At 40.8% G+C, this 26,640-nt stretch overlaps 1 protein-coding gene and 1 pseudogene across 2 annotated transcripts in view; one reads left to right on the top strand and one right to left on the bottom strand.

Annotated features, from left to right (window-relative positions):
- The window catches only part of LOC115650046 (neuroendocrine protein 7B2), a 99,771-nt gene that overhangs the window by 10,985 nt on the left and 62,146 nt on the right, over positions 1 to 26,640 (bottom strand). For both annotated transcript variants that reach the window (XM_030559403.1, XM_030559402.1), the window contains exons 3-4: positions 7,255 to 7,404; positions 2,492 to 2,604 (exon numbers count right to left, since the gene is read on the bottom strand). In XM_030559403.1, coding sequence (XP_030415263.1) covers positions 2,492 to 2,604; positions 7,255 to 7,404 — 263 coding nt within the window. The remainder of the gene's footprint in view (positions 1 to 2,491; positions 2,605 to 7,254; positions 7,405 to 26,640) is intronic.
- Positions 17,961 to 26,640, top strand: part of LOC115650047 — a 45,890-nt pseudogene continuing 37,210 nt past the window's right edge.

Raw genomic sequence — 26,640 nt, 5'->3', positions numbered from 1 at the left:
CCCTGATTCTATGGGTATTGGTGATTCTTAGTTACAGGAATCTACAAACTCCTATAACATAGACCATTTGGGAAAATCTGGTTTAGAATAATACAATATTTCACCCCTTATGTCTATACCATCCTTGGTCCCTCTGCTGAGATTGCCAACACATGCATCAACTAAAGGCAGCTATGGTAATATTGTGGGGAGTCAGAGGATGTGGGTGTACATAGTTGTGTACCAGACAACTCACAGGCTATGAACAACTAGTTCTGGTCACTCACTTCATATCTAAGCCAGATTCCAAACAGTGATCTAAAACTGAACGGCCTGTACCACTTCATCACCTGGCTCTTATTTTTAAAATCTGTTAGGTCATTTTTAGACTGCCCTTCAGCTATAATTCTCCCAGAGTAAAATCCACTTACAATAGCAGCATTCACTGCATTTCTTTATCTTTTTAATATATAGCAATGTACGATGAGGAAGCAATTGGGGGATCCCCTGGATCTCAGCAGAGCATTTGACCATGGATATTAGCAGCAGTTTCATCTCTAATTTAAAAGACCTGGACTTGGCTTTGCTGCTGCCTCATATAATTTTGGTTGGGGAGCAAACAATTTGTTTTAATCCATATGTGGGAAGTTTCTTCCTGAATTAGTGCAACTGATGGAAAACTAAAAAAATAACCCAAAAAAGCTCAAGATAAGGTACCTTACAATATTAACTAATGATTGCCTACAATTTGTTACATGTATATCATTAATGACAACCTAGTTTGATGTACCCTGGTTCTGACATATTATTATAGTCCAAAAACTTGCAGCTATGTTTTTATCGTCTTCAGAGTGGCATTATGAAAATAAATTACGTATGAAAAATAAGAAAACTAACAATGTTATCTGGCATAAATAGTAAACTGAGTTCATCATATGGTGTTTTAATATTACAACCTTTGATGCTAATTACTTAGACTGCAATAAGAGTTTCCAATATTTGGATTTTTGGCTTGACTCTGTCTAGAATTTTAGGGATAATATAAGTGAAGTAATTAAGGCTATAAATCTTAAACTGGGCTGGTCCTAAATGATGTATCATTGTCTCATGATTACGGCAAAAGAAGGCGCTGCCAAGCATGTCTGTTTATCAATATCTGCATATGGAAAGGTGGTTTAGCATAAGTTTAGCTAAACTAAAGAGTTACAACTATGTATGAGATTTCTTGAGTTGTTCTACAAGTACTAGTGGTGACCTGTAATTGTTGTCTTTATGGTACCTTACATTGGATTTGGTATTAGATATCAAATTGATGTAGTGTGTCTTTTAAGATTAAGAAGCGGAATTCTCCTCAGACCAAATCTGGCCTGCGTTCTCATGTAAGTAGTCTTGCTGAAGTTATTGTACTACTTGTATGAACAGAGCAAGATTTTGCCCCTATTTTGCTTGCTATATTTGTTTTTCAGGATATATTCAAAAACTGGTCATGGACCAAAAAAATTCAATTCATTTAGTAATACAGCTTCGTCTCAATGTAATTTTATTGAAAGAGTCTCTTTTTAAATGATGGAAGTTTCAGAGTGGGGATATTTCAACTGGGTAATGTTAAGGCCTGATCCTGGTCTCACTAAATTAATAATAAAATTCAGTGTGTACAGGCCCAATTCTGCCACCCTTGTTCATGTTGAGTTATACCTTACTCCACGAGTAGTCCGCTGAAATCACTCTGCATGTAGTCATATTAAAAGTTATCACTCAGCTTGCGCAAGAGTAGAGGCAACTGGTCATGAATGACTGTTAGCTAACAGTATAATCTCCAATTACTTGTCTCCTGGGCCCAGATTTTTAAAGGTATTTAGGCATTGCTCTGCTCAGCATTGCAAGGTCTAAGTGACTTAGGAGCCTAAGTCTTATTGAAAGTCAGTGATGCCTATGTCACATTTGAAAATGGGACTGAACTGTCTATGTCACATAAGTCCAGATCCTCAAAAGGTATTTAGGCACCTTTGATTTTACTGGGAACTAGGCACCTAATTACCTTTGAAGATCTGGGCCTTAGGCCTTAAATGCGGAATGAAGCAATGACCAGAAACCTTTAAAAATCTGGGCCCTGGTCTATAGTTGTGACCCGAAATTTTGTGCTAAAAACGTATAAATAGGTTTGGTGGTCGGTGCCTTGTAGTAGGAATACAATCCATTTGGGTCGTTAGATTTAATAGGTTCTTAATCATCATGCTTTAGGACAGGTGATAAGCTAGAGGCTTCTACTTTCTGTAATTTTCATTGCCTTCTGATTGGTAATATATTTTTCACCTTTTCTTTGCCATTATTTTGACACTGATTTCTTTTAAATAGGTCTAGGTACATCTCTTTAAGAAGTTTCCTTTCAAATGATTCTTTTTTTCAGGCAAAAGGAATCCACAGCTTTCTTCTTACAGTTGTGCGGTACCATTTAGCGGACCCAGCAGTCATTCCATCACTCAGCAAAAATAAATAAGAATAGTTTACTCACCCACTTGCCGAGGCTGGGATAGTCATGTTCTGGATCAAAAAGGTGTTGGTGCAGCTGGTATTCTCTACTGAACTCTGCTGTGTCTGGTGTGTTTTGTAGACATCCATCGTCAGCTGCAAAAAGCAATTAGAAAGCACTAACTGCTTACCAACTTGCAAAGTGCACTATGAGAAACTCATATTTAGTTCAACATTTCTTAAATTCAGTTATGCAATACAAACTTTAAAAAAAACCCTGGGATACTGGAAATGCTACACAGCTTTTCTCTGAAAGGACTCGATTAGGGTATTTTTAATTTTTGTGGAAATATTTTTAAATTCAACCCATTGGAAGCTTGAAAGTTAAATCTATTTCTTTTCCAATTCCACTCCTCTTCTCCCTACCCTCCACCACACTCCATCACTCCCAATCAAGGGCACAGACTAATTTTTTTTAGACAGAACACTGTGTTCTCCCAACTCTTAAAAAAATCCCCTGTGTTAAAGAGATGTCTGTGCAGTTTATCAACTACCACAGGGACTTTCTCTAGAGACAAACTGGTTCTGGTGAAGAGATTTCAACAATTCTGTTTGGGAAGCCCATGGCAGGATGCCTATGTTAGCCCAGATAGAATCTGCTTTAATAAGCAGCTACCTGAATGGAGCTACATTTCTGGTTAGCCATTCTGTTCAGGAGAACTGCAGATCTTTAACATGGCACTTGCCCCCTATTTCAATGCCGTTTGAGGCTGAAGTTTGCACAGCAAAGGCAATTCTGCAGTTCAAATAAGAGTCTGACATGTCCAGCCAACCTCATTTGAAATACAATGGACAATTCCTGAAGTTGCATCTCAGAACGTCAACAGGATTGATATTCAGAAAACCTGTCTGCTAGGTTTGTCAGTGGGTTGTATTGCTGTTTGAACTTGGTGTCATCACAAGAGAACAAATGGACTTTGTAGAGGCCATTTTCCACCTAAAGCTGTTATGATGAGATCTCTATCTCAGATACTTCAATGGCACCCATCATCAAAGTAGCTGAGTGCTTCACAATCTGTAATTTATGTATCCTCAAAACACCCCTTTGAGGAAGGCAAAGAGCTGTTATCCCCTAATAATACAGGGAACTGAGACACTAAATGACTTGCCCAAGTTACACAGGAAGTCTGTGGCAGAGCAGAGAACTGGACCTAGATCTTGAATCCTAGACTAGCTCCTTGATGACAGCTCATCCCCAAGAGAGGAGGGTGGCCCTCAGTATTACAGAAGCATACGCGCCATTTTCAAACAACTTCTAAGACAAAAACTAACAATAGAGACAGAAACAGACTTGGGCATGGCCTTGAAACCTTTTCTGACCCAACATAATCCTTCTCGAATACAACTGTGTTGAAATATATTGACCCACATGAAGGACAGTGCATGGAGCTTCTTCTGCCACTTGTTCAGAGATTTGAAAAGGCATATCTGTTATCTGTTGACCTAGGTGCTTATGGCCTGTTTATGGCACTAGATAACGAGGTAAACTAGCAGTAGTTGAATCGGCAAATAAAAAAAGCTAATAACATCGATGCAGAACCAATAACTTTTGAGATGAGAGGATACAATTAATGACGATACTGTGGTGCTAAAAACAGCAGTGCAGACACTGTGGGTTTGCGCTGGAGCTAAGGCTCTGAAGCCCATTCCCTTCCCTGGGTTTCAGAGCCTAGGCTCCAGCCTGAGCCTGAACAGTGACACTGCTGCTTTTAGCACCATCGTGTGAGGCAGAGTCTGTAGAGCCAGGCTCAGAGACATGCTGCCACGGGTTTTATAATGCAATGTAGATGTGTTCAGTGTTAGGGATAAGCCCAGAGAGAAAGGGAGCCCCAGCCACCACTGCTATTCCTCACCTCCTTGGGAGAAACCCTCCTGAACTGCCACTGTGCCCCTCATCCTAACTCCCACCCAAGCACAGAAATCATTTGTAACTTGCTCTCTGCCACCATTCTGCACCACCCCACACCCGAGCTGTGTAGGGTACTGCTACTCAACCATTTCCAAGCAGAGGACTGTGCGTGGGTGACCCAACACTATCACCTCAATCCAGGGATAGGGCTGTAGCAGGGCTGTGGTGACCCTGTCTCAGGGCCCCAGATTGCCTTAATCCAGCACTGATGGATACCAGCGTTACTGTATAAACAATAACTTGGAAAGATTTGTTTTCCACTAAACAAATCCACAAACCTCAACGAGGAACTTCTCTAGTAATTTCTTTGCTTAATATAGTTTTAACAGTCACCACTTGGACACAGATTTGAGTTTCCACTTAAGGCTCTGAAAACCATCCTACTGAGATACTAGTAGATATAATCTCCACTCAGAATGTATCCATGAAAGAACATTTCACAGTCAGCAGCACTTTTCCAGGAATGTTCTCAATTCTCATATCTGGATGCATCATCTTAGGCAAAATCATGGTTATTTAGCTAAGAAAAAGAATAGAAGGAAGTCTCTTAAACATCATTCCATTGAAGTCCCAATTTTAATCTTGCTCTTCTAACCACTAGCAGAAGATCTGAGGGGTAAATAGACATAAAACAAAATTTGCCTGCAGTGGGGAAAAATATAATCTAAACCTGTCAGACAAAATGTTCATTGAACCGAATATCAACCTAAGATACTATTTCAAGGAGAAGCAATCACCATACTTTCTGCCTCTCTTGACATAGCAGCAATTGGAAGCTCTTCATACATTTCATATAAAGTTTTCATTAGAGCTGCTTGGAAATTTTCAGAATTTTGACAAAAAATTAGGAAAAAATTGCAAAAAATTTTTATGAAAAATATTTTTTATTTTCTGAACAGCTCTACAGCTAGTCAGAAAATTTAGTTAAAATATTAAGGATAATTGTGTTACTGTATCTCATCCAAATATCATTACTAAATACTACACAGAAAACTTTTCTCAATTATGAAAGTACATCTAAGTTCAGAAATTTAAAATATGGTTTAAATGACATAGTGATCACTCCCATTAGAGCCTATTCAACTCCTTTTGCAAAACAACCAGATTTTAGTAACTGATTTCAGTGCTGGAACCCTTTGGGCGCACCACAGCTGAATCTGTCCCTTAGTAAACTACAAACTCACATGAATTGTGGCCAGGGTATCTGAAAGGATCAGCTAAAGCTCCAGGATGAAGACCACTTTGTTTTTCTGGCACAATGGAATTTTCTACCATGAGGGTAAAGCTCATGCAGGAAACTAAGTTTTCTTGGGAGCCAGTCCAAGATGGTGGAACGAATATCTCCAGAAACTAAGAACTATCACAAACCTCAGTACCACCTATGGTAAGTGCAAACCTTGCTTTCTCTAACAACAAGCAGTGTGTGTGTTTGTGAGTCTGTGTGTGAGTAAACAAACTCCAAAACAAAAACACTCCTCTGCTTATAGTTAAGGCTGCAATTTAGTCACGGAAGTCAGGGAAGTCACAGATTCTGTGACTTCTAAAGACCTCTGTGACTTCAGCCAGCTCAGTCCATCGGCAGCAGCGGGGACTCCCGCAGTTCCCGGCCACCGCGAGCAGCAGGGGGAATGCCCGGAGTTTGGAGCCACCAACGGAGGGGGAACCTGTAGCTTCCAGCCCACCCGCAGCTGCCCAGGCTCTTCATTATATCATGGATATTTTTAGTAAAAGTCAGACTGGTCATGGGCTTCCATTAATTTTTTATTATTCCTCATGACCTGTCCATGACTTTTACTAAAAATATTTGTGACAAAATCTTAGCCTTACTTATACTTCCCCCTACAGGGGAGAGGATGAGAGAGCAAACGTGATTTGGTCCTGCTGTCTCTCTGTCATGACTTGTTGGAGGCAGTGGCAGAGGTGGAGAAAGAGGGGGATGGAGATCCTTGCAGGTAGGGACCAGGCTCCCCAGGGGACTTGCCCTGCTTGTTGCCTTGGCTCCACATCGAGTACCACCACCTGGGCTTGGGCCCTCCTGGTGCTGGTCTCACGCTTCGCCCAGGTACAGTTCCACCTCTGCTGGGTGGTACAGGCCAAGCCCTCGTGATGACTTTGCCTTCCATGGTTGCCTGGCTGCGCCAGGGATAGGCTCGGGGGAGCCCAAGCGAGTGGCACCAGGTGGAAGCTGGGGTTTGTATCTCCCGCAGTGTGCAGCTCTGGGACAGGGGAGCTCCATCATTGCAACTCCTCCACTGGGTCTCCAAGGGTCTCTGAGATGGGGCCAGCTTTAGGGTGCAGGAGCTCGTTACCCCCACCCTGCCCTGGGGATTGAATGAATGAGGCTGGGGTAATCCAGCTGTTATTGGAGGGTGATGGACTCTGCTGCCTGCTTAATATCAAACCAATTACAAAACAAGAGTTTAGGTCCTGCACAACCCCCAGTGGACCACTCACCTGCACCTCAAACACCCCTGCCCCAAGGCCCCCTGCACTTCTGTCCTGAAGGCCCCCTTAACTTGCAGTACTACTACATCTCTGCCTTGAGGGTACCTGTAAACAGACCTACACTTGCCTGTCATGGCAGAGGGTTGGCTGGGCCAAATTTGAATGGCACTGTGACCCCATGCACCACACTTCCCACTACTGTAAGGAAGTGAAGGGGCCACGAGTAAAAAAAAAATAAAAAATGCTCAGGTGGAGTATGATTCAAAATAGGTTGAGAACCTCTGGGTTAATGCACTATTGGAAAGTGCTCAGATACTTTGATGATGAGCATGGTATAAAGAACCTATATAAACTAGAACAGAACAGAACAGAATAGAATAGAATAGAATAACCTGTTTTTCCAATAGGGCAGGGATTTGGAGGGTCAGGATAGCCTTGATCTTCACTGAAATCCTTTGGTATATTATCTCCTGTCAACTCAGCCACAATATTTGGAATATTGCCATAAGGACCCAAGTGCTGAAGACCTTCATGAGCACCACCTAATGAAGACAGATTCATGCACATAATATTACAAAGTTAAAAGGAAGATTTTGCTTTAGTTTTTCCAAGAAATCCAGGCCAAGGTTTTCAAAAAGAGAGCCTCATTCAGGCTCCAAACCCCACTTTTAGCACTTCTTCAGCACTTTTGAAAATTGGGCCACATAGTTAGAGCCTAAAAATGGATTAGGAAGCCTAACTTCAGGCATTCATATTTGAAAACCTTGGTCCGCGTTTTTTATAAATACATAAGAGATAGGTAGGAAAATACTGAAACAAATATTTAATGTTACAGACAATAGTGGAACTGAAAACACCTTTACCATACTGTAATCTTCAGCTGCAAATGATATCATTCATGACAGTGAACAGTAATCATGTTGCAGGGCAGAATTGTCCCAAGAAGACAAAGTTAAAAAAGAAACAGCATTGTGTGTACAGTTTGAAGATAAATTTATAAATTCAGTTGTATGAAAGGAACTCAGATGTTATAGTAAAGCTGGTTATATACACTATAACCTAAAATATATTTGTGCTGCTAAATAATTCTTAAAGCTGAATTTAAGTGCTTTCCTAAAGTAAAATAATAGAAACAAAAGCCCAAATTGTTAACAGAAAATATGTCTCATCCCCCAAGAATGAGGAGTTTAAAAGGGGCAGCCCTGTGCCTTAACCCGCCCTTATGTATGGAGCAGGCTAAGGCAGCCAAGCTAATGGCTGGCGCTTCCTTGTGGTGGATGTCCAGTGCAGGTACTCCACAGGAAAGGTATTCAGTGACCAGATAAATAGCTTGGAAAAAAGGGACTTAAAAAGAGGTGTTCAGTAAAGGAGCAAACGGGGGGCCATTGGGGACTCCTATGATTGGTAGAGCAGGGAACCAACCCCCATTATTATATCCCACCTTAACCCTCCTACGAGGGGGTAGGAGTAGATGGCAAGGTTCCAGCAATGGATTTGCTAGCGGGACCTGGATGGAAAAAGAGGGGGAGCTGGTAAAAGCCCCTTGGGTAATTATGGAATAAACATGGGGTTACCTGCACTGTACATTTTTATCTACCGGATAGTCCCAGACATCTAATAATAAAGTTGCAGCCTGATTAAATTTATGTCAAATGTCTCCTGTCCTTCTTTCAGTATAGCCAGATAACTGCAGAACCACATAATCAATATGTGTTTGTACATCCATGTATGCTGTTTGGTTCATAATGGGACAATCTTGCAGATACAAGCATATCTATACTTGTACATGGTGCAGACCTCTTGGCACCAAAGCTCTGTCCCTAAAGGAAACAGAGGTATTTAACAGGCTCCAGTGTGCTAAATATATATAATGCTTAAATTGACTGCCAAACATTTCCTTGATTAAGTACAATGCAATCTTTAATATTAATATAAAGGATTGTTGTCTTTCGGTGTCAGTAGTCAGGATATTTTTCTTCTTTCCAAAAGATTTTCAGATAATTGCACCTGTTCTAATACCATATTTTTGCACACTTGAGTGATTTACTCATGTTTGCAAAGTTAATTTCTTTTAAACCATGATAAATAGCATATCCAGCAATGACTGAAGTGGTCAAAATGAAGTGATTTGAGTGTACCAGACAGATATTTTATGTACAGTAATTCACAAACTTCATTAATTTGAGCACTGTAATATTGTTGATTTTGATGGTTACATACAATGGTGCTACAGACTCTCAGTAATGTGATATAAACATATACACTATCATCCAGGAAAGATAGTATAAGACTCAGGGCTGGCTCCAGGCACCAGCTTATCAAGCAGGTGCTTGGGGTGGCAACTCGGGAGTGGGGCGGCACTTTCAGGGATTCAGTGGCAATTTGGCGGAGGGTCCCTCACTCCTGCTTGGAGCGAAGGACCTCCTGCTGAATTGCCGCAGATCGCGATTGCGACTTTTTTATTTTTTTTTTTTAGCTGCTTGGGGCAGCAAAACCCCTGGAGCCGGCCCTGATAAGACTGCCCTCTTGAACCTGGTACTGACCAGGAGTTAAAACAAAGGAAAATAGACAAAATATCAGAAAACCACTGCTTATTAGCGAGATCTATTACATTTCCCAGGGAAGCAGTGGAAGCACCATTGTTTGAGTCATTGGACTGGACAAAGTGCTAGAAAAATATGCTATAAACCATAGGGAATAATCTGGTACTGACAGAGGGATGCACCAGATGAATGTTTAGGTCTTTTCCATCTCTATTTTCTGCGGAATGTTTTCTACCATAGCCCTTTAACAGTCAGAATAAGTCAGATCTGCTTGCTTGTATTTCATTTTCTTCTGCAGGATGAGAAAGCAGAGCATTGCTTTAGGTGCCCTGGGTAGAGGTTTATATATATTTGTCATAACTAGGAAGGGAAGGGTAACAGCCCTCCTGTGTACAATACTATAAAATCCCTTTTGGCCAGAGACACCAAAATCCTTTTACCTGTAAAGGATTAAGAAGCTCAGCTAACCTGGCTTACGCCTGACCCAAAGGACCAATAAGGGGACAAGATACTTTCAAATCTTGGTGGTGGGAAGGCTTGTATTTGTGCGCTCTTTGTTTTGGGGTTGTTCACTCTTGGGACTAAGAGGGACCAGACATCAATCTAGGCTCTCCAAATCTTTCTGAACCAGCCTCTCATATTTCAAACTTGTAAGTAACAGCTAGGCAAGGCGTGTTAGTTTATCTTTGTTTTCTTGACTTGTAAATGTTCTTTTTTGCTGAGAGGATTTACCTCTGTTTGCTGTAACTGTTAACCTAAGACCAGAGGGGGTTCCTCTGGGCTCTTTGATTACCCTGTACAGCTATTTTCCATACTGATTTTACAAAGATGATATTTTACCTTTCCCTTTTTTAATTAAAAGCCTTCTTTTTTAAGAACCTGATTGATTTTTTCCCTGTTTTAAGATCCAAGGGGCTTGGATCTGGACTCACCAAGAACTAGTGGGGGAAAAGAACGGGGGATGGTTAATTTCTCCTTGTTTTAAGATCCAAGGGTTTGGATCAGTGTTCACCAGGGAATTGGTGGAGGGAGATATTCTGGGGGGAGGTCGACAGAGTTTCCCAAATAACTCTTAAATGATTTGGGTGGTGACAGGAAAACCAGATCTAAGCTGGTAATTAAGCTTAGAGGTTCTCATGCAGGTCCTCACATCTGTACCCTAAAGTTCAGAGTGGGGAAGGAACCTTGACAATATTTATATTTAAAATCAATTTCAAATGCTGCATACATGCAGCTAGCTGCTGAAGCTGGTATTTGTTTGTATGCGGCCTGGGTTTCTACAAAAGAAATGCAAGTTTGGGAGTAAATCTATTTCCCTGCTGCTGCCATCACTGCAGCTAACGCTGGTCAGAGCATTTCAACAAAAATTAAATTGATTACAAACAGAAAAAAAAATTACACAATTTCGCCCTATTTTTCCAAAGAACTAATTGCAACACACTTGCTGGGAGGACAGAATAACCACCCTGCTCTGAAAAGAACCACAAAGTGCAGCAATTTCCCCACTATGATGTTGAATGCCCTCTCGTGATACCACATGCCAGCAACAATTTCAGTGAGCCTGTCTTGTTTAAATCTTGCTCTAGTTGCTGCTGCCCATCTACCAGTAGCACAACCCAACTGAATCTGCATCCGTAGGAGCAATGACCCCTGTCAATTACAAACAGGGAACACTTCCCTCCGCTGAGTCAATTTAACAAAACAAGTGACCAGCAGACTTTCATCATCTGCACTGAAACTTACAATTAATGTAGAATTTTTAAAGACAAATAGATGGGATTATTTAAAAAAAAGAGGTGATTTGGCCAGTGTTAGAAAAGAAAGAATAAACAATAAAACAGATCATGAATACCATTGATGAGTAAATATCCCAGATGAATCCCAGATCCCACATGAAAGCCCTTTAAAACCTTCATTCCCAAACTCATGTTATTCACTCTAATTTGTGTGCATGTTTTTAAACACGGCAGGGCAGATTCTTGAATGTGTCCAAGCTCTGCACATATGCAGTGAGCAGGGGGATTGTCAGGGAGCTGCAGCTCCATGGTCCTGAGCCACTCAGCCCCAGTGCAAATTAGAGCCACTGGGGAGCAGCTCTAACTTACACACTGATATATGGTCCCTGGGGAACTTTATGTTAGTCAAAGATCAGGTGTGTCAGAAGTCTGCTCTGTCATACCTCCTCCCCACAACCTCCCACACCTTATTAGGGATTGGAGGTGACAGGGAAGGAGGCAGCTATGCTGGAGAAGAGTTCCCTGTACAGGGGAAATTCTTTTCTAGCCATTTCTGGCTGTTTTAGGTTCAAGTAGTGGTGCAAAGAGGACATACCACATTAGAGAATCTGATCCTGTGTGTATCTAAATAAATAAATAAATAAATAAATAAATAACAATATCTGAGACAAATGGCTTTGTCGCTATCCCACTGGTTTCAATATACCTCTTGCAAGACGTTTTAAGGATCAGGAGTGGCTCTCCAAGATTGTCTTTTCTCTATGAGGAGTTTATCTGGCCTGACTGGTTTTTCTCTCTCTGGTGTGCTGGCAGGCATGCTCTTAGAAGGAACAACAATTGTGGACAAGAGTGATCCAGTGGATATTTGTATTTGTACTTTCAGAAAGCCTTTGACAAGGTCCTTCATCAAGGCTCTTAAGCAAATTAATCACTCCTGGGATAAGAGGGAAGGTCCTCTCATAAATCAGTAGCTAATTAAAAGATAGGAAACAAAGGGTAGGAATAAACTGTCAGTTTTCACAGTGGAAAGAGCCCTTAAGGATCCATACTGGGCCCAGAGCTGTTCAACATATTCATAAATGATCTGGAAAAAGAGGCAAATAGTGAGCTGGTAAAGTTTGCAGACAATACAAAATTACTCAAGATAGCTAGGTCCAAAGCTGACTGTGAAGAACGACAAAGGGATCTCACAAAACTGGGTGACTGGGCAACACAATGGCAGATTAAATTCTATATTGATAAATGCAAAGTAATGCACATTGGAAAACATAATCCCAACTATACATACAAAATGATGGGGTCTAAATTAGCTGCTACCACTCAAGAAAGAGAGCGTGGAGTCACTGTAGATACTTCCCTGAAAACATCTGCTCAATGTGCAGCAGCAGTCAAAAAAGCAAACAAAATGATAGGAAGCACTAGGAAAGGAATAGATAAGACAAAAAACGCCACTATATAAAGCCATGGTATGCTCACATCTTGAATGCTGTGTATAGTTCTGGCCACCCCATCTCAAAAAGATATATTTGAATTGGAAAAAATACAGAGATGGGCAACAAAAATCATGAGTGGTATCGAACAGTTTTCATATGAGGAGAGATTAAAAGAACTGGGAATGTTCATATTAGAAAAGAGATGACTAAAGGGGGATATGCTAGAGGTCTATAAAATTATGAATGGTGTGGAGAAAGTGACTAAGTGTTATTTACCTCTTCATATAACACAAGAATCAGGGGTCACTCTGTGAAATTAATAGGTTGAAGGTTTAAAATAAATGTAAGGAAGTTTTTCTTCACACAGTGCACAGTCAACCTGTGGAACTCATGGCCAGGCGATGTTGTGAAGGCTAAAAGTATAAGTGGGTTCAAAGAAGAATTAGATACATTAATGGAGGATAGGTCAATCAATGGCTATTAGCCAAGATGGTCAGGGAAGAAACCTCATGCTCTGGGTGTCCCAAAATCTCTGAATGCCAAAAGCTGGCACTGGATATGTGTAGTTAGAAACATCAACCTTAATCCCTAGTATTTTGGAACATACAGTAGTGCCTAATCTGCATCATCTGTGCCTCTTGTGGAAGCAGGAAAGAAAGAGAGGGTTTAAGTGTAGCCATTTTAATTTGTTAGAAACAGGGCAACTGCTATGCTAAGTCTTAGTCTAATATTGCAGGACCTGTAGAAGCAGGGCTCACATCAGAAACGAGTGGGAAAACAGCAGCACAGAGTCAGTGTGACCTAGCCTTGAGATAACGATGTTTTGAGAAGTCAAAGCGAGAAAATGCTGAATTAGACAAGATATAATATAAGCAAAATGTGGATGTTTTCAATTAATGCATGCCACAAAAGAGTATAAATGCTTGTGTCATATTGCTTGTATTTCGGAGAAACTGAGGCAGAGATGCTCTCTGTCAGCTGCATCATCTGTGCCCCTTAACTTACATAGTACCCCCACCAGAGTCTTTCCCAGAGTCAAAGTCAGCTTATTTTAATACACAAATACGATGGAATGCTACTGTTCCAAATCAATACCTTCCTAATATAATTCTATGAGAACTGTGACTATTTCACACAAACTCATCTCTGGAACTGAGTGAAAAATTAATCAGCTTGTAAGATCCTCTGGGACTTTGGCTCAAATTCATCCTATCTTAAATTCAGGCATAATTCAAACAGGTAAAATTCCCAGTAGGTTGGGAATTTTACTGGCTTGAATTACACTTGAATTTATTCCATATTTTATTTTCACCTCTAAAACACTCCTCACACCTATGGGCTATATATAACCAACCGACTGAGCCGTTCAGTGAATTTCTACACTTTTGAAACAGAGATCAGCAATACACCTGGAATATCTGCCAACTAATGAATTTTATATATGATAGAATGATCATTATTATTTCTTACAAATATAGCAATGCTAAAGATGTGCTAGACATTTTAAAGACAATTTGTTGCACGTAAATATGAGGACAAGATCACTGGCCAACATTCCTTAAATCCCTGATCCTGAAAACATTAAATCAAGCATGAAACTTTACTCCTGTCAGTAGCCAATTAATTTCAATATAACGACTCAGAGAAGTAATGTTATGCACATGTTTAAGTGTCTGCAAGGCTCGGGCCTAAATGGCCATCATACAGACTGGAGCTGAAATTTAACATGCCAGGGTGGTGCAATGATTTTTGTTTGATTAGGTTTTTTAGGTCACCTATTTAGCTAACACTTCCTTGAAGGAAGGACTAGGGCCTGTGAGACTCCCCAAAGTATTGTTTTAATGGAGGGAATTGAAGGATTAGACAGTAGAGTCAAAGTAGACTGAGTCAAGACATGGGTCCTCCATGCACAAGGAGAAAGTGCTAGTAGCTTCAGCACTTTAGAGGACACAAAAGACAGTGGTCAGCATTGTGGATTAGGCAGAATTAAGAGACTTGGAGAAGAGGGTATGAGGAGAAAGATAGAATGTGGACCTTCTTTAGTTCTAGAATGGGAATGCTGACCACTGCACATGGTGGTACTTCACAACCTCAGAGGGAAAAGGCTATGCCTTCCCTCACATTTCTTCAGTGGCTGAGCACATGTTGCTCATTTTTGAAACAGCAAAAAGGACACTACAGAGTGAACTTCCCATAAGAAGTGCAAGCAGAATGGCTCAGGACACATCCACTCGACTGCCACAGCTCCACTCCTCATCACAGCACAGCCAAGAAAAGCAAGAATTTATTTCACTGTTAGCCTCTCTCAAACATCTATTCTACAAAATAAATAAAAATGACTTTCTGTATAGTGAATTGTGTTGACGTGTAGGGGGGAGAATGAACATGAATGAAAACCAGACATAAAAGGTATAAAATCTTGCAATGCATGCCAAGGGCTTAATTTGCTAATTTGAGAGTCAGATATTACAACTGTCAGCAGGGATAAGCCACCCTATAAAGAACATTGATCCCTCAACAGCTCCCTTTGTTACATTTCATTTACTTCTGCCTGTCTCTTCAAGAATTAATACTTTCCTTATGTAGTGGTTCGCCAAATCCCATTCAAATAAGTCCTCTTACCTTGGGGCATGATCATCCACTACACAGATATTTACTTCTAACCCCTAAAGCACCCCAGACAGATTTTTTAAATGATTTTATGGATAGTATTGAATCTATAGAGGTAAGTTCATGTAATCCTATCACACAAAAAACCCACTCTGTTTATGACCTGCTGTTAAACAGCAGCTGCCACTTTGTCTTCTAGGTTCCCATGATCTTGGGCAAGTCACTATAGCAGTTTCCTCATTTGAAAATAGGAATAACAATACTTTCCTACCTCACAGAGTGTTTTGGGAGGATTGACTCACTAATGGTTGTAGAGCACTTTGAGATCCTTGGATGGAAGGTGCTATCTAAAGACAAAATATCATTTAATTGAATAACTTCAGCGTTCATGACGTGCTCCCCATCAATACCCATCCCAGGCGGGGAAGCTAATGATCCACCCAGCAGACCAAATTCAATGATGAATTCTGGTCACATGCCACCTCAGGCACGTTGCGCATACACTAAGAAGAAGACTGAATTAACTAGTGAATTCTCATTAATCAGTTCTTGCCATAGTCTGTGAGGTAATCAGTGTTGACTCAGTTTTATAAATGGCAAAATTGAAGCAAAGAAGTTAAGGGCTACATTTTCTTAAATGGTTTCTAATTTGGGGTGCCTAGTTCAGACATACAGGCCTGATTTTCAGAAGCATGAGCACTGGCAGTTCTCTGAATATCAGGCCCTGGCTATCTTAAATTGACCATCTGAAAAGAGAAGAAGACAAAATTAGGAGTCACTTTTGAAAATTTTCACTTATGTGATTTGCCCAAGGCCAAAGAGGATCAGCAGAAATGGTTGATCAGTAGTTCTTGGCTCTGCTCCTGTCCAGGTCTCAATCCACAAGAACAGGTCTTGTCTGTAATAAATGTATTATGCCCAGATCCTCAAAGGTATTTATGCATCTAACTCTCCCTGTAGTTCACATTTGGATATTGCACAGGTCTCACTAAGAAGTTCTACTATAATTTTTCTCTGTCTCTCTTTCCACTTGGGCTGTCCAACACAGCCGAAGAATTTGAGTGTCTAGTGATATTACATCCCAATGGGAGCTAGGTGCCTAAATATCTGGGATTCAGTTCCTTATTTTCCCACGACCTCATTATTCCCCAATATGCATGAATGCAGATATAATTTATTTTAATGCAAATTCTTCCAAGTGTCATGAGCCTTGTCACACATCAAGAGAAAGGGGATGTACATTCTACCCATAATCCACAGTGACTCTCTCAGTGCCATTTGGCTCCTAACTTTTAATAGCTGCCATGTTAAAACATGTACAACATGTAACATCACTAGACAATCAAACTCCTTGGCTATCTTGGCCAACTCAACTGGAAAGAGATACAAAGAAAAAATATTGTTAGGTATTTTTAGTTAGACCTATATAATATCCAGATGTTAACTCCAGTACCTATTTTTATAGATAAAAAGCATATAATGCCCCCTTTTCAATTTTTGTGCCAAAGCTTTGGTATCCTAAATCCCACAACCATATTGATTTGATAACTTCACTTACTGTGTATTCTCAGAAATTTGTATAAAATGGAAAGGAGAGAACAATGTCTCAGAGAAAGTTGGGCTTTTTTTAAAAAGTGCACAAAGCCCTAGCACACTGATAATCATGTATGCTTTAACAAAATCAGTCCTACTACGATTGCAATTTTATGTCATATATGCAGCAGAAATCTCTCAACCAAGAGTAGATACAATAACCCAAATCCCAAACTGTGACGTGGTCTCTTTACACCATGTTGACAGTGCAAAGTGGCTCTAAAGCAGTATAACTGGCTGTGGGAGGTCCATCCCAATACAATGACAATGTCACTGAATCCTACATCACCTCCCCCAGCTCCTAGCATAGGAAATGTTACTAGAGCAAAGAGGACACAGCCATAATATCCGTATGTCTGCTGATCTCCAGCTGTCATGTTCCCATGACCTTTGGGGCCATATTCAGCAGATGTAACCTAAAGGCTACTCTGAGTTACAGCAGAGGACCAGCACACAGACAGTCCAGAATCAGAGGAATGCAAAGATCACTTTTGCATTAGTCTTAACAAACCTGTCCACGAACAATATTTTTGGTCATTTTCTAGTAAAAAAGCAATATTGTCCATGTATGAGAAAAATAAGTCTTATGGTTATGGCACAGGTCAGGCAATTTAGCACTGTCTGTCTCAGTCTTCCCATCTGTCAAATGTACAACAAAGAGTACTTCCCACTGCTCCCAGTGTGGGGAAAGAGTAATTCATTAATATTGATAAAGTGCTTTGAGATCTGGTATTACTGAAGGGTAAAGGATTCTTCTTCCTATAATTATTAATGTATAATATTAATCTGCATAGCCTATTTGTATACTTGTTTCAGAAGATAAGATTTCCTGCAAGGTACTACGTGACAAATTTAAAGGATGTTATGTTAGATATTGATGTTGTATGTTAGATATTGAGCCATCACTCATTAAACAAAAGCATCTACCCTCAAAAGGTTGTTCAGTGGGTTATGTGACATGAGTTTGGTTGTCTTAAGCTTGAGATCAGTGGACAGATATTCACATCCCCCTCCCTTGCCTAAACACTCTCCCCCAAACAAACAAAAAACCTCCAGGTCAGTAGTCTCTGAAGGATCTGTGGGTAGCGATGGATCTATAGGGGATTGATTTATCGCGTCTCGTCTAGACGCGATAAATCAATCCCCAAACGCTCTCCTCGTTGACTCCGGAACTCCACCAGGGCGAGGTGGAAGTGGAGTCGACCGGGGAGCTGCAGCCGTCGATTCCGCACCATGAGATGGGAGGTAAGTCAAAATAAGATACGTCGACTTCAGCTACACTATTCTCATAGCTGAAGTTGTGTATCTTACATGGACCGCCCCCACCCCTCCCCTCCAAGTGTAGACGAGGCCTTAGTCATCAATAAAAACATAACTATGTTCTTATCCCTGCAAAGTGGTCAGGTCAGATAGTGGAGAAGCTTTCACTTCTGCAGCTTGTGTTGTATCAGTTTTGTGGATCAAGTCTTCAGTCTTATAGGGCTTAGCACGTCTCATCTGTACTACATTCACTCAAAAAATTCTTTGGAGGACAGAAAAGAAAATATCTATTGCTTAACATTTTGTTGTAAATGTGATTTGGCAGAATAGGAGGCAGAGTGCTTTCCTAATGAAAAAGAAATCAAGACGAGACAATTGTTTCAAAATTAAAATAAGACTTCAGTTGTTCTTATTACTGTGAATGGGAAACTATAAAATGCTCCAGCTAAGCTGCTGGTGCCCCCATGTGCTTAAATGTGGTTTTACTGCTCTCCTATGTGTAATAATATAATTAGTCTTAAAATTAGTTTGTACATAACGCCAGAACTCCAATATTTTAAAAAAATCTTTAATCCTAAGAGTTTGCATGAATTTTACAGCTGTACCACCAAAACACAGAGAGGTATTTCCGGGGAGACTGCATTGTCTCTGAGGTTGTAGACAGGAAAGTGTCTTCCTCTATGTTCTGGATAACACTAAGCATACAATAATGTTTTTTGAAATGCTGGGGAGCTTTCCTATGTCTATATGTCATGCTTTTGATAAATGATAATATAATGTTGTTTTGTTCAAACCTGATTAATTTGTTTCAATTATTATGCATTAATTCAGACAGGATACCATTATTCTCCTCGTGCTGTACTTCCTTAAGTTCAGAGAGCATTCATTGTATAATACTTCAGTAATCAATTAAAATGGTTATTAAAAAAAACTCAATAAGACTTTCCTTTATTTTTTTCCCACCTGTTTTCAAGTTTTTTCCTTAGCAACAACCCTGCTACTGCGTAAGAAGATAAGATAACAAGGAGAGTTAATGGTGAGACTGAAAATGCCTGAGTGTTTATTTAATGTGGGATTATTATGCTATTACGGACTCAGAGCACATCTGCAAAGAAAATCTGCTTGGTGGACTGCAAAGAACGTGTGGCTTCCTAGAAAGTTTAAAAGGTAACATTGAACTTGGATTTATTATACTACAGCTGCACTTATCCCATCACTATCATACAGGATCCATATATCTTCTACCAGAAGTTAGCATGGAGTGCACCATCTGGTCACTGATAACGTGTAAGCTCTCTGAGTTAGATTTCTAAATTTTGCATTTTGTTCAAATTTACTCCAGTGGAATTTGCTGTTTCCACCATGCTAATGCAGCTTTAAAAAGTCTGCTACAGCAACACCTTAGTCTATATAATAAGATTCCAAGATTGTCACTCTGTCTGTAAAAGCAGCAAAGAGTTCTGTGGCACCTTACAGACTAACAGACGTATTGGAGCATGAGCTTTCGTGGGTGAATACCCACTTTGTCAAATGTATGACACTGTCTATGTGTCACTCAGAAGCCTTTAATGTCTGTTAACTCAGTGTGAAGCAATGAAAACAGCTAGAAACAAGGCTGAGAGTTCTTTTTGTTTACAATATCACCAGCTTCAATCATCGCTGGGATTCTCAGTGTGTAGGGTGACCAGACAGCAAATGTGAAAAATCGGGATGGAGGTGGTGGGTAACAGGACCCTATATAAGAAAAAGACCCAAAAATCGGGACTGTCCCTATAAAATCAGGACATCTGGTCACCCTATCAGTGCTATATGCTATAGAGTAAGTCCTCCTGAGATGCCAGACTTCCACTACACTCTGATGCTGTCATTGGTTTCCCATTACACCCTTCCTGCTGGGGGCAGAGAAAAAGAAGCACAGGACAGGTCAGTAGCAGGCTGCAGCTACACAGAGCAGTAGGAAGTCTGTTACCTCATTGTTGTACATAGTTCCCTGTTCATAACAAAGGGCTTATCTTAACACCACTCTGCTCATCAGTATGGTACTACATGGCATCAGGCACACGAGAGGGCACAGTGTGCTGGAAGATCCAGTGAGAGGTAACAGTGAAATGGCTGCTACAGAGCCCATGCAACTGCACGTAACTCCCCCATAAGACCTGAGAATCAGGGAGAAGGCTGAATATGCCTGGAAACAACAATTTGAACTGGACATGAGGGCCACAGGGGCAAATACACGAGAGGATGAGCAAAAGAATCCCCTGCTCTCAATAGTGGCAGGCACAGAAGCCGTAGGTGTGTTCTGTGCAGGTGGTAGAGAAGAGAAGAAAGCTTCACAGAAATAATGAAAATGTTGAGGCTCATTGTGTCCCTAGAAAAAATGTTACTTCTGAAAGATGCATGTTGAGGAAGAGAACACAGAATGAAGGAGAAACAATACAAGGAGTTTGTCACAGACTTAATATTAGAAAGTTTGTCCTGTGATTACTGAATATTAAAAGACACTCTCATTAATGACCAGATTGTCCTGAGATGTAACAATAAAAAAATATGTTAACTATTACTAAGGGAGTTGGACCTGACACTACAAAGGGCATGCAGCCAAACACACACCTAAAAAACTTGGATAAAGAAACAAAGTGTATGACCAGGGCCAGCCTTAGGGGAAATGGCACCCTGGGCGAACTTGTATTTTGGCACACCTGGACCCTGTGAGCACACACACTCCCCCATCACCTCTGGCCCTCCACAGCTCCCCACCCCTCATCATCTCTGGGCCCTGCTGCCTCCCCCAGTGCTTAATTTGCGTTGAAAGAGGAGCCAGAGCTCAGCCCCAGCATAAATTAAGCACTGGCTAGGCGGCCAGACAGCAGTGACTGCTGGGTGGGCACCCAGCCCTAAAGGCAACGCCACTACCAGCAACAGCACAGAAGTAAGAGTGGCTTCTGTGCTGCTCCTGTGCTTGTAGTGCCTGGTGCTCAGCCTGCAAGGTAGTCTTTGCGCTGTCACACGGGGCTGAATCCTGCCAGAGCCCAAAGCACTCCCGCAGCCCTATGGCCATTCCTGGCTCACTAGGGGTGCCATTTCAGATTTGCGTGTGTATGTGTGTGCGCAACTTTAACTGTGATTCCAGGGGCTACTTTGGCATCCAAAAACTAGGTGTTTTGCAGATAACTTAAACATTAGCTGACAAAAACCACTGTATCTAAGTCCTATAGAAAGAGAGGAAAAAAAATATGCAAACACCAATTAAAGCCATATTTTAAGTTTATATGTAAGTTTAGAATAGTCAGGAAATAATACAGCAAGATATTTCCAATCGCAAACCTTGAAGTATCAGTTCTGAAGCTTTAACACAGATATCAGAAACTAGGGCTGTAGACTAATCGCAGTTAGCTCACACAATTAACTCAAAAAAATTAATCGCGATTAAAAAAATTAATCAAGATTAATTGCAGTTTAATTGCACTGTTAAACAACAGACTACCAATTGAAATTTACTAAATATTTTGGATGTGTTTCTACATTTTCAAATATATTGTATTCTGTGTTGTAATTGAAATCAAAGTGTGTATTATTCTTATTACAAATATTTGCACTGTAAAAATGATAAACAAATCGTATTTTTGCATTCACCAAGTACTGTAGTGCAGTCTCTTTGTTGTGAAAGTGCAACTTCCAAATGTAGATTTTTTTTGTTACATAACTGCACTCAAAACCAAAACAATGTAAAACTTCAGAGCCTACAAGTCCAATTCAGTCCTACTTCTTGTTCAGCCAATTGCTAAGACAAACAAGTTTCTTTACATTTCCAGGAGATAATGCTGTCTGTTTCTTATTTACAATGTCACCAGAAAGTGAAAACACACATTTGTATGGCACTTTCGTAGCGGGCACTGCAAGGTATTTATATGCCAGATATGCTAAACATTCGTATGCTCCTTCATGCTTCAGCCACCATTCTAGAGAACATGCTTCCATGATGATGACACTTGTTAAAAAAATAATGCATTAATTAAATTTGTGACTGAATTCCTGGGGGAGAATTGTAGGTCTCCTGCTCTGTTTTACCCACATTCTTCCATATATTTCATGTCACAGCAGTCTCGAATGATGACCCAGCACATGTTGTTCATTTTAAGAATACTTTCATTGCGAATTTCACAAAATGCAAAGAAGGTACCAATATGAGATTTCTAAAGATAGATACAGCACTTGACCCAAGGTTTTAGAATCTGAAGTGCCTTCCAAAATCTGAGAGGGATGAGGTGTGGAGCATGCTTTCAGAAGTATTAAAAGAGCAACACACTGATGCAGAAACTACAGAACCTGAGCCACCAAAAAAGAAAATCAACCTTCTGCACATGGCATCCGATTCAAATAATGAAAATGAACATGTTGGTCCGCATTGCTTTGTATTGTTATCAAGCACAACCCGTCATCAGCATGGACACACATCCCCAGGAATCAAGTGTCAGAGGGGTAGCCGTGTTAGTCTGGATCTGTAAAAGCAGCAAAGAATCCTGTGGCACCTTATAGACTAACTTAGTCTATAAGGTGCCACAGGATTCTTTGCTGCATCCCCAGGAATGGTGGTTGAAGCAGAAAGGGACATATGACTCTTTAGTACATCTGGCACATAAATATCTTGTGACACCGGCTACAACAGTGCCATGAGAATGCCTGTTCTCACTTTCAGGTGACGTAAACAAGAAGTGGGCAGCATTATCTCCCAGAAATGTAAACAAACTTTGTCTGAGCGATTGGCTGAACAAGAAGTAGGACTGAGTGGATTTTAAATGGTTTTATATTTTAATGCAGTTTTTGGTACATAATTCTACATTTTTAAGTTCAAATTTAATGATAAAGAGATTGCACTAGAGTACTTGTATTAGGTGAATTGAAAAATACGATTTCTTTTATTTTTTTTACAGTGCAAATACTTGTAATCAAAAATAAATATAAAGTTAGCATTGTACACTTTGTATCCTGTGTTGTAATTGAAATCATTATATTTGAAAATGTAGAAAACATCCAAAAATATTTAAATAAATGGCATTCTATTACTGTTTAACAGTGTGATTAATCGTGTAATTAATTTTTTTTTATCGCTTGACAGCCCTGACTGAAACACAAGTTTGATACTTTGTACATTATCTTTAGTAGAAATAAAATCTGCTTACTTTCTCTGACACACTCAGTGTTCCTGCCATTATCTACTCTATTTTAGTCAATTGTTTTTCACTCCACTAAAAATGTATTTACTTATTTTTAACATACATGATTAAAGGTTGTTTGTTTGTTTTTCTCTCCCTCTTTTACTAAGAGGGAATTCATTTTTCTAATTATTTTGGCATTTATGTTTACCAATCACAATCATGTACATGACTCACTAACATTTGACTCTATAATTACTATTAGTATCAGATTTGGAACCACATTTATTTTTGTATGAATTTTAAGTTACTTTGCAAGTATAACTAAAAATACAATTTGAAAATAGGCAGCCTTCATCTGTTCAGTGTCTAAAGTTATGTGTTTAGCTAATTGTTTTTAAACTGGCACTGCTAAGGTTTGTACAAGCTAAATTTACATCCTAGAATGATAATATTAGTTGATTGTACCATTTTAAAAATTGAATGACAAAAGCACAATGTGGTAATAAAAGTAATAATGATAATTCCTCCAGCCAGGACAGGTTAGGCATTTTAGAACTCACCACTCAAATAATTAAATTTAAGCATAGGAGAGAAATAAAATTAGGAAATGCACAGGCCAGTCAAAAAACTAAAACAACAGTTCTGTAATTCTTAACAAACTTTGAAAGAATAAAATTACAGAGAATATATATGCATTGCATATTTTGAAAGGAAGTAACATCAACAATAACAATACAAGTGTGTGTGTGAGAGAGATTTTATATGTTGGGAAAACTGTGGGGGGGAACCTTGTGAGTGAGTGAAAGTGCATGTATGTGAAAGACAGTGTGTGCGAGTGTATCTGTTAGGAGAGTGTATGACAGACTGTGTGCATGTGAGAAAAGGTGTGTTGGGGAAGAGCGTGAGAGAGTGTGCATGTATGAGTCAGTGGCGCCCTGGCAGCAGCACCGGGTGAGGCGGGAGAAGCCCCAGTGCCCTGACCCTGGTCCCCCCAAGAAGCTCAGGCGGCTGTGGGGGAAGCCCCAGCACCTGGACCACCACTGTGGCCCTGGGACTGGAGGAGCTCTCGCTACCTGCCATGGCCTCAGAGCTGGGGGAGCTCTCACTCCACACTGCAGCCTGGGGCTATGGTGGAGGGGACAGACTTCTCTGGTCTTGGAGCCGCAGTGGCTGGGGGAGAAAGTAGAAAATGGGTTGCGGGGCCGCAGAGGGGGGAAGAATGGGGAGGACCACAGGCAGAGGGGGCGGAAGGCAGGCAGGACCTCAGGTGGATAGGATGTGGAGGGCCCCTTACTTGCTCTGGCCCAAGGCCCCAGGAAACCTTAATCCGCCTCTGGAGAGAGTGTGTGTATGTGAGAGAGATGGTGTGTTGGGGAGTGTATGAGAGACAGTGTGTGTTGGGGAAGTGTGTGTGAAAGGCAGCATGTTATGCTGTCTCTTTCAGAAAGCAGTCAGGATCAGGAGCCTGAAGGCTTGTTCAGACTTCAGCAGCCACTGGCAGCTCCCACTCTGGACCCAGAAAGAAAGCAGTACAGACAGGTTCCCCATTGTCTCACCACCCCAGGGCAGCGGAGACCGTGTACATGGGTGGGAGAAGGGGCACCCCCAACATCTGCCCCTCCTCCACCCACTCTGCACAAAAGACAGGTGCTCTCAGTCCCAAGCAGCTTGGCCAGGAGTGGGTCCAGAGGAGATGGGGACAGAAGCAGCAGTGACTGCACACGGCAGTGGAGCAACGTGGAGGAGGGGAACCCCTGCTCTAGCAGAGTCACCTGGTTGGCTGTCCAACTGCCCCCCTGCAGTTTGGGTCCCTCTGCCCTCTCCAGATGCTGCTGCTCGCCTGGTTCCCTCCTTGGGCCCAGCAGGCTCTTGGTGGTCAGGTGGGACTCAGGAACCAAACTCTGCACCAAGTGCTCTCTTGAGTAGGCCACCATGGGCTGCCACCGAGCCCACCCACTCCTAAAGCTGGCCCTGCATGAGTACTATGGCTAAACCAGCAGGGGAGAAATATACAGAAATTAAATTGGCCAGAGACAGAAATGTAGCAGGAAAAAATGCCAGCACTATGGCAACCAGCATTCAGGCAAATATATAGAAACTTTAATAAACTCAACCATTATGCTAACGTGTACAGAGAAAGCAGAAAAGTGTCTGTATTAAGTACAGAAAAGGATTCCGTAAGTGAAATGGAAGAGCTGTTCCTAAGCTCAATAATGGAGGAGGCTAAAAACCCAAAGATCAGCTAATTAAAATGTGCAGAAATGGCATTTACATGACAATCAAAATAGACACTGGGGCACAAGTAAATGTAATAAGAGAAACTGAATGGGCATATGTATGAAGTACATAAAAGTGGGTACGTTGAAAGAGTATGTGAAAAACTATAATAGAGGAACAATTCCAGAATTGAGGCAGTGCACATTGATACAAAAGGGAAATGATAAAACAAAAGAGTTTGTGGTGCTACACAGAGACAAGCAACCAGTCTTTGGCCTACACAGGTGTGAGTTTCTTGGTCTCATTAAGAGAATATATGCTACAGATAGACAGAATGACAACACAGAACTAGGTATGAAAGTATTAATAGGATTATATGAAAATGGATTCTCAGGAAGTGGTGCCTCCTTATAACAAATAAGATACAGTTAAGAAATGATTTAGAACCTGTGGGATGTGCTACATGAAAAGTTCCACAAGTCTTAAGACAGAGTCTAGAAGAAGAGCGGCAAAACAAGAGAGCAAAAGGTATTAGTCAATGAATAGAAGAACCAACAGACTGGGTTCACTTCTAAGTAATCACAGAGAGGAAAGGAGGGGGACTACAGCTGTGAATGGACCCCAAGGAGCCGAACAAAACCATAAAAAGAAAACACTTTCACTCCCTCACAAGAAACGAACTATTGTTAGAGATGGCATGAGCCAAAATGTTCAACAAATTAGATGCATCAGCAGAATTCTGGCAGATCCTGTTAAACACTGGAGCTCCAAGAGCTGCACTTTCAACACACCATTTGGCAACTACAAAAGGCAGTCTTAGGAAGCAGTAATATTTTTGGCTCCAGAAGATTCCACTGTACAATGAGCCAGATGCTAGAGGGTCTATCAGGAGTGAAAGTGTACACTGATGACATAATAATTTGGGGCAACACTGCCACTGAGCATCAGGAATGACTGAGGAGAGTAATGGAAATTGGGAGGGCTAACAATCTTAAACTGAATAAGGCCAAATATCAATTTTAAATAAGGGGAAAAAATACTTGCAAGAGAGATTGACCTCAAAAGGAATTTTGCCTGATAAATCAAAGATTCAGAGAATACTGAACATACTGAGACCTGAAGATAAAAAGGGAATTTAAAGGCATGGCATGTTGGATTATGTCAGCAAGTTCATACCTAAGTATTCAGCTTGCACAACTCACCTAAAATATCTTCTCCACATAATCACCG

This window comes from Gopherus evgoodei, chromosome 4 (genome assembly GCF_007399415.2).
Source record: "Gopherus evgoodei ecotype Sinaloan lineage chromosome 4, rGopEvg1_v1.p, whole genome shotgun sequence".
Classification (NCBI taxonomy): domain Eukaryota; kingdom Metazoa; phylum Chordata; order Testudines; family Testudinidae; genus Gopherus; species Gopherus evgoodei.
This window is presented reverse-complemented; position numbering and strand designations above follow the sequence as displayed.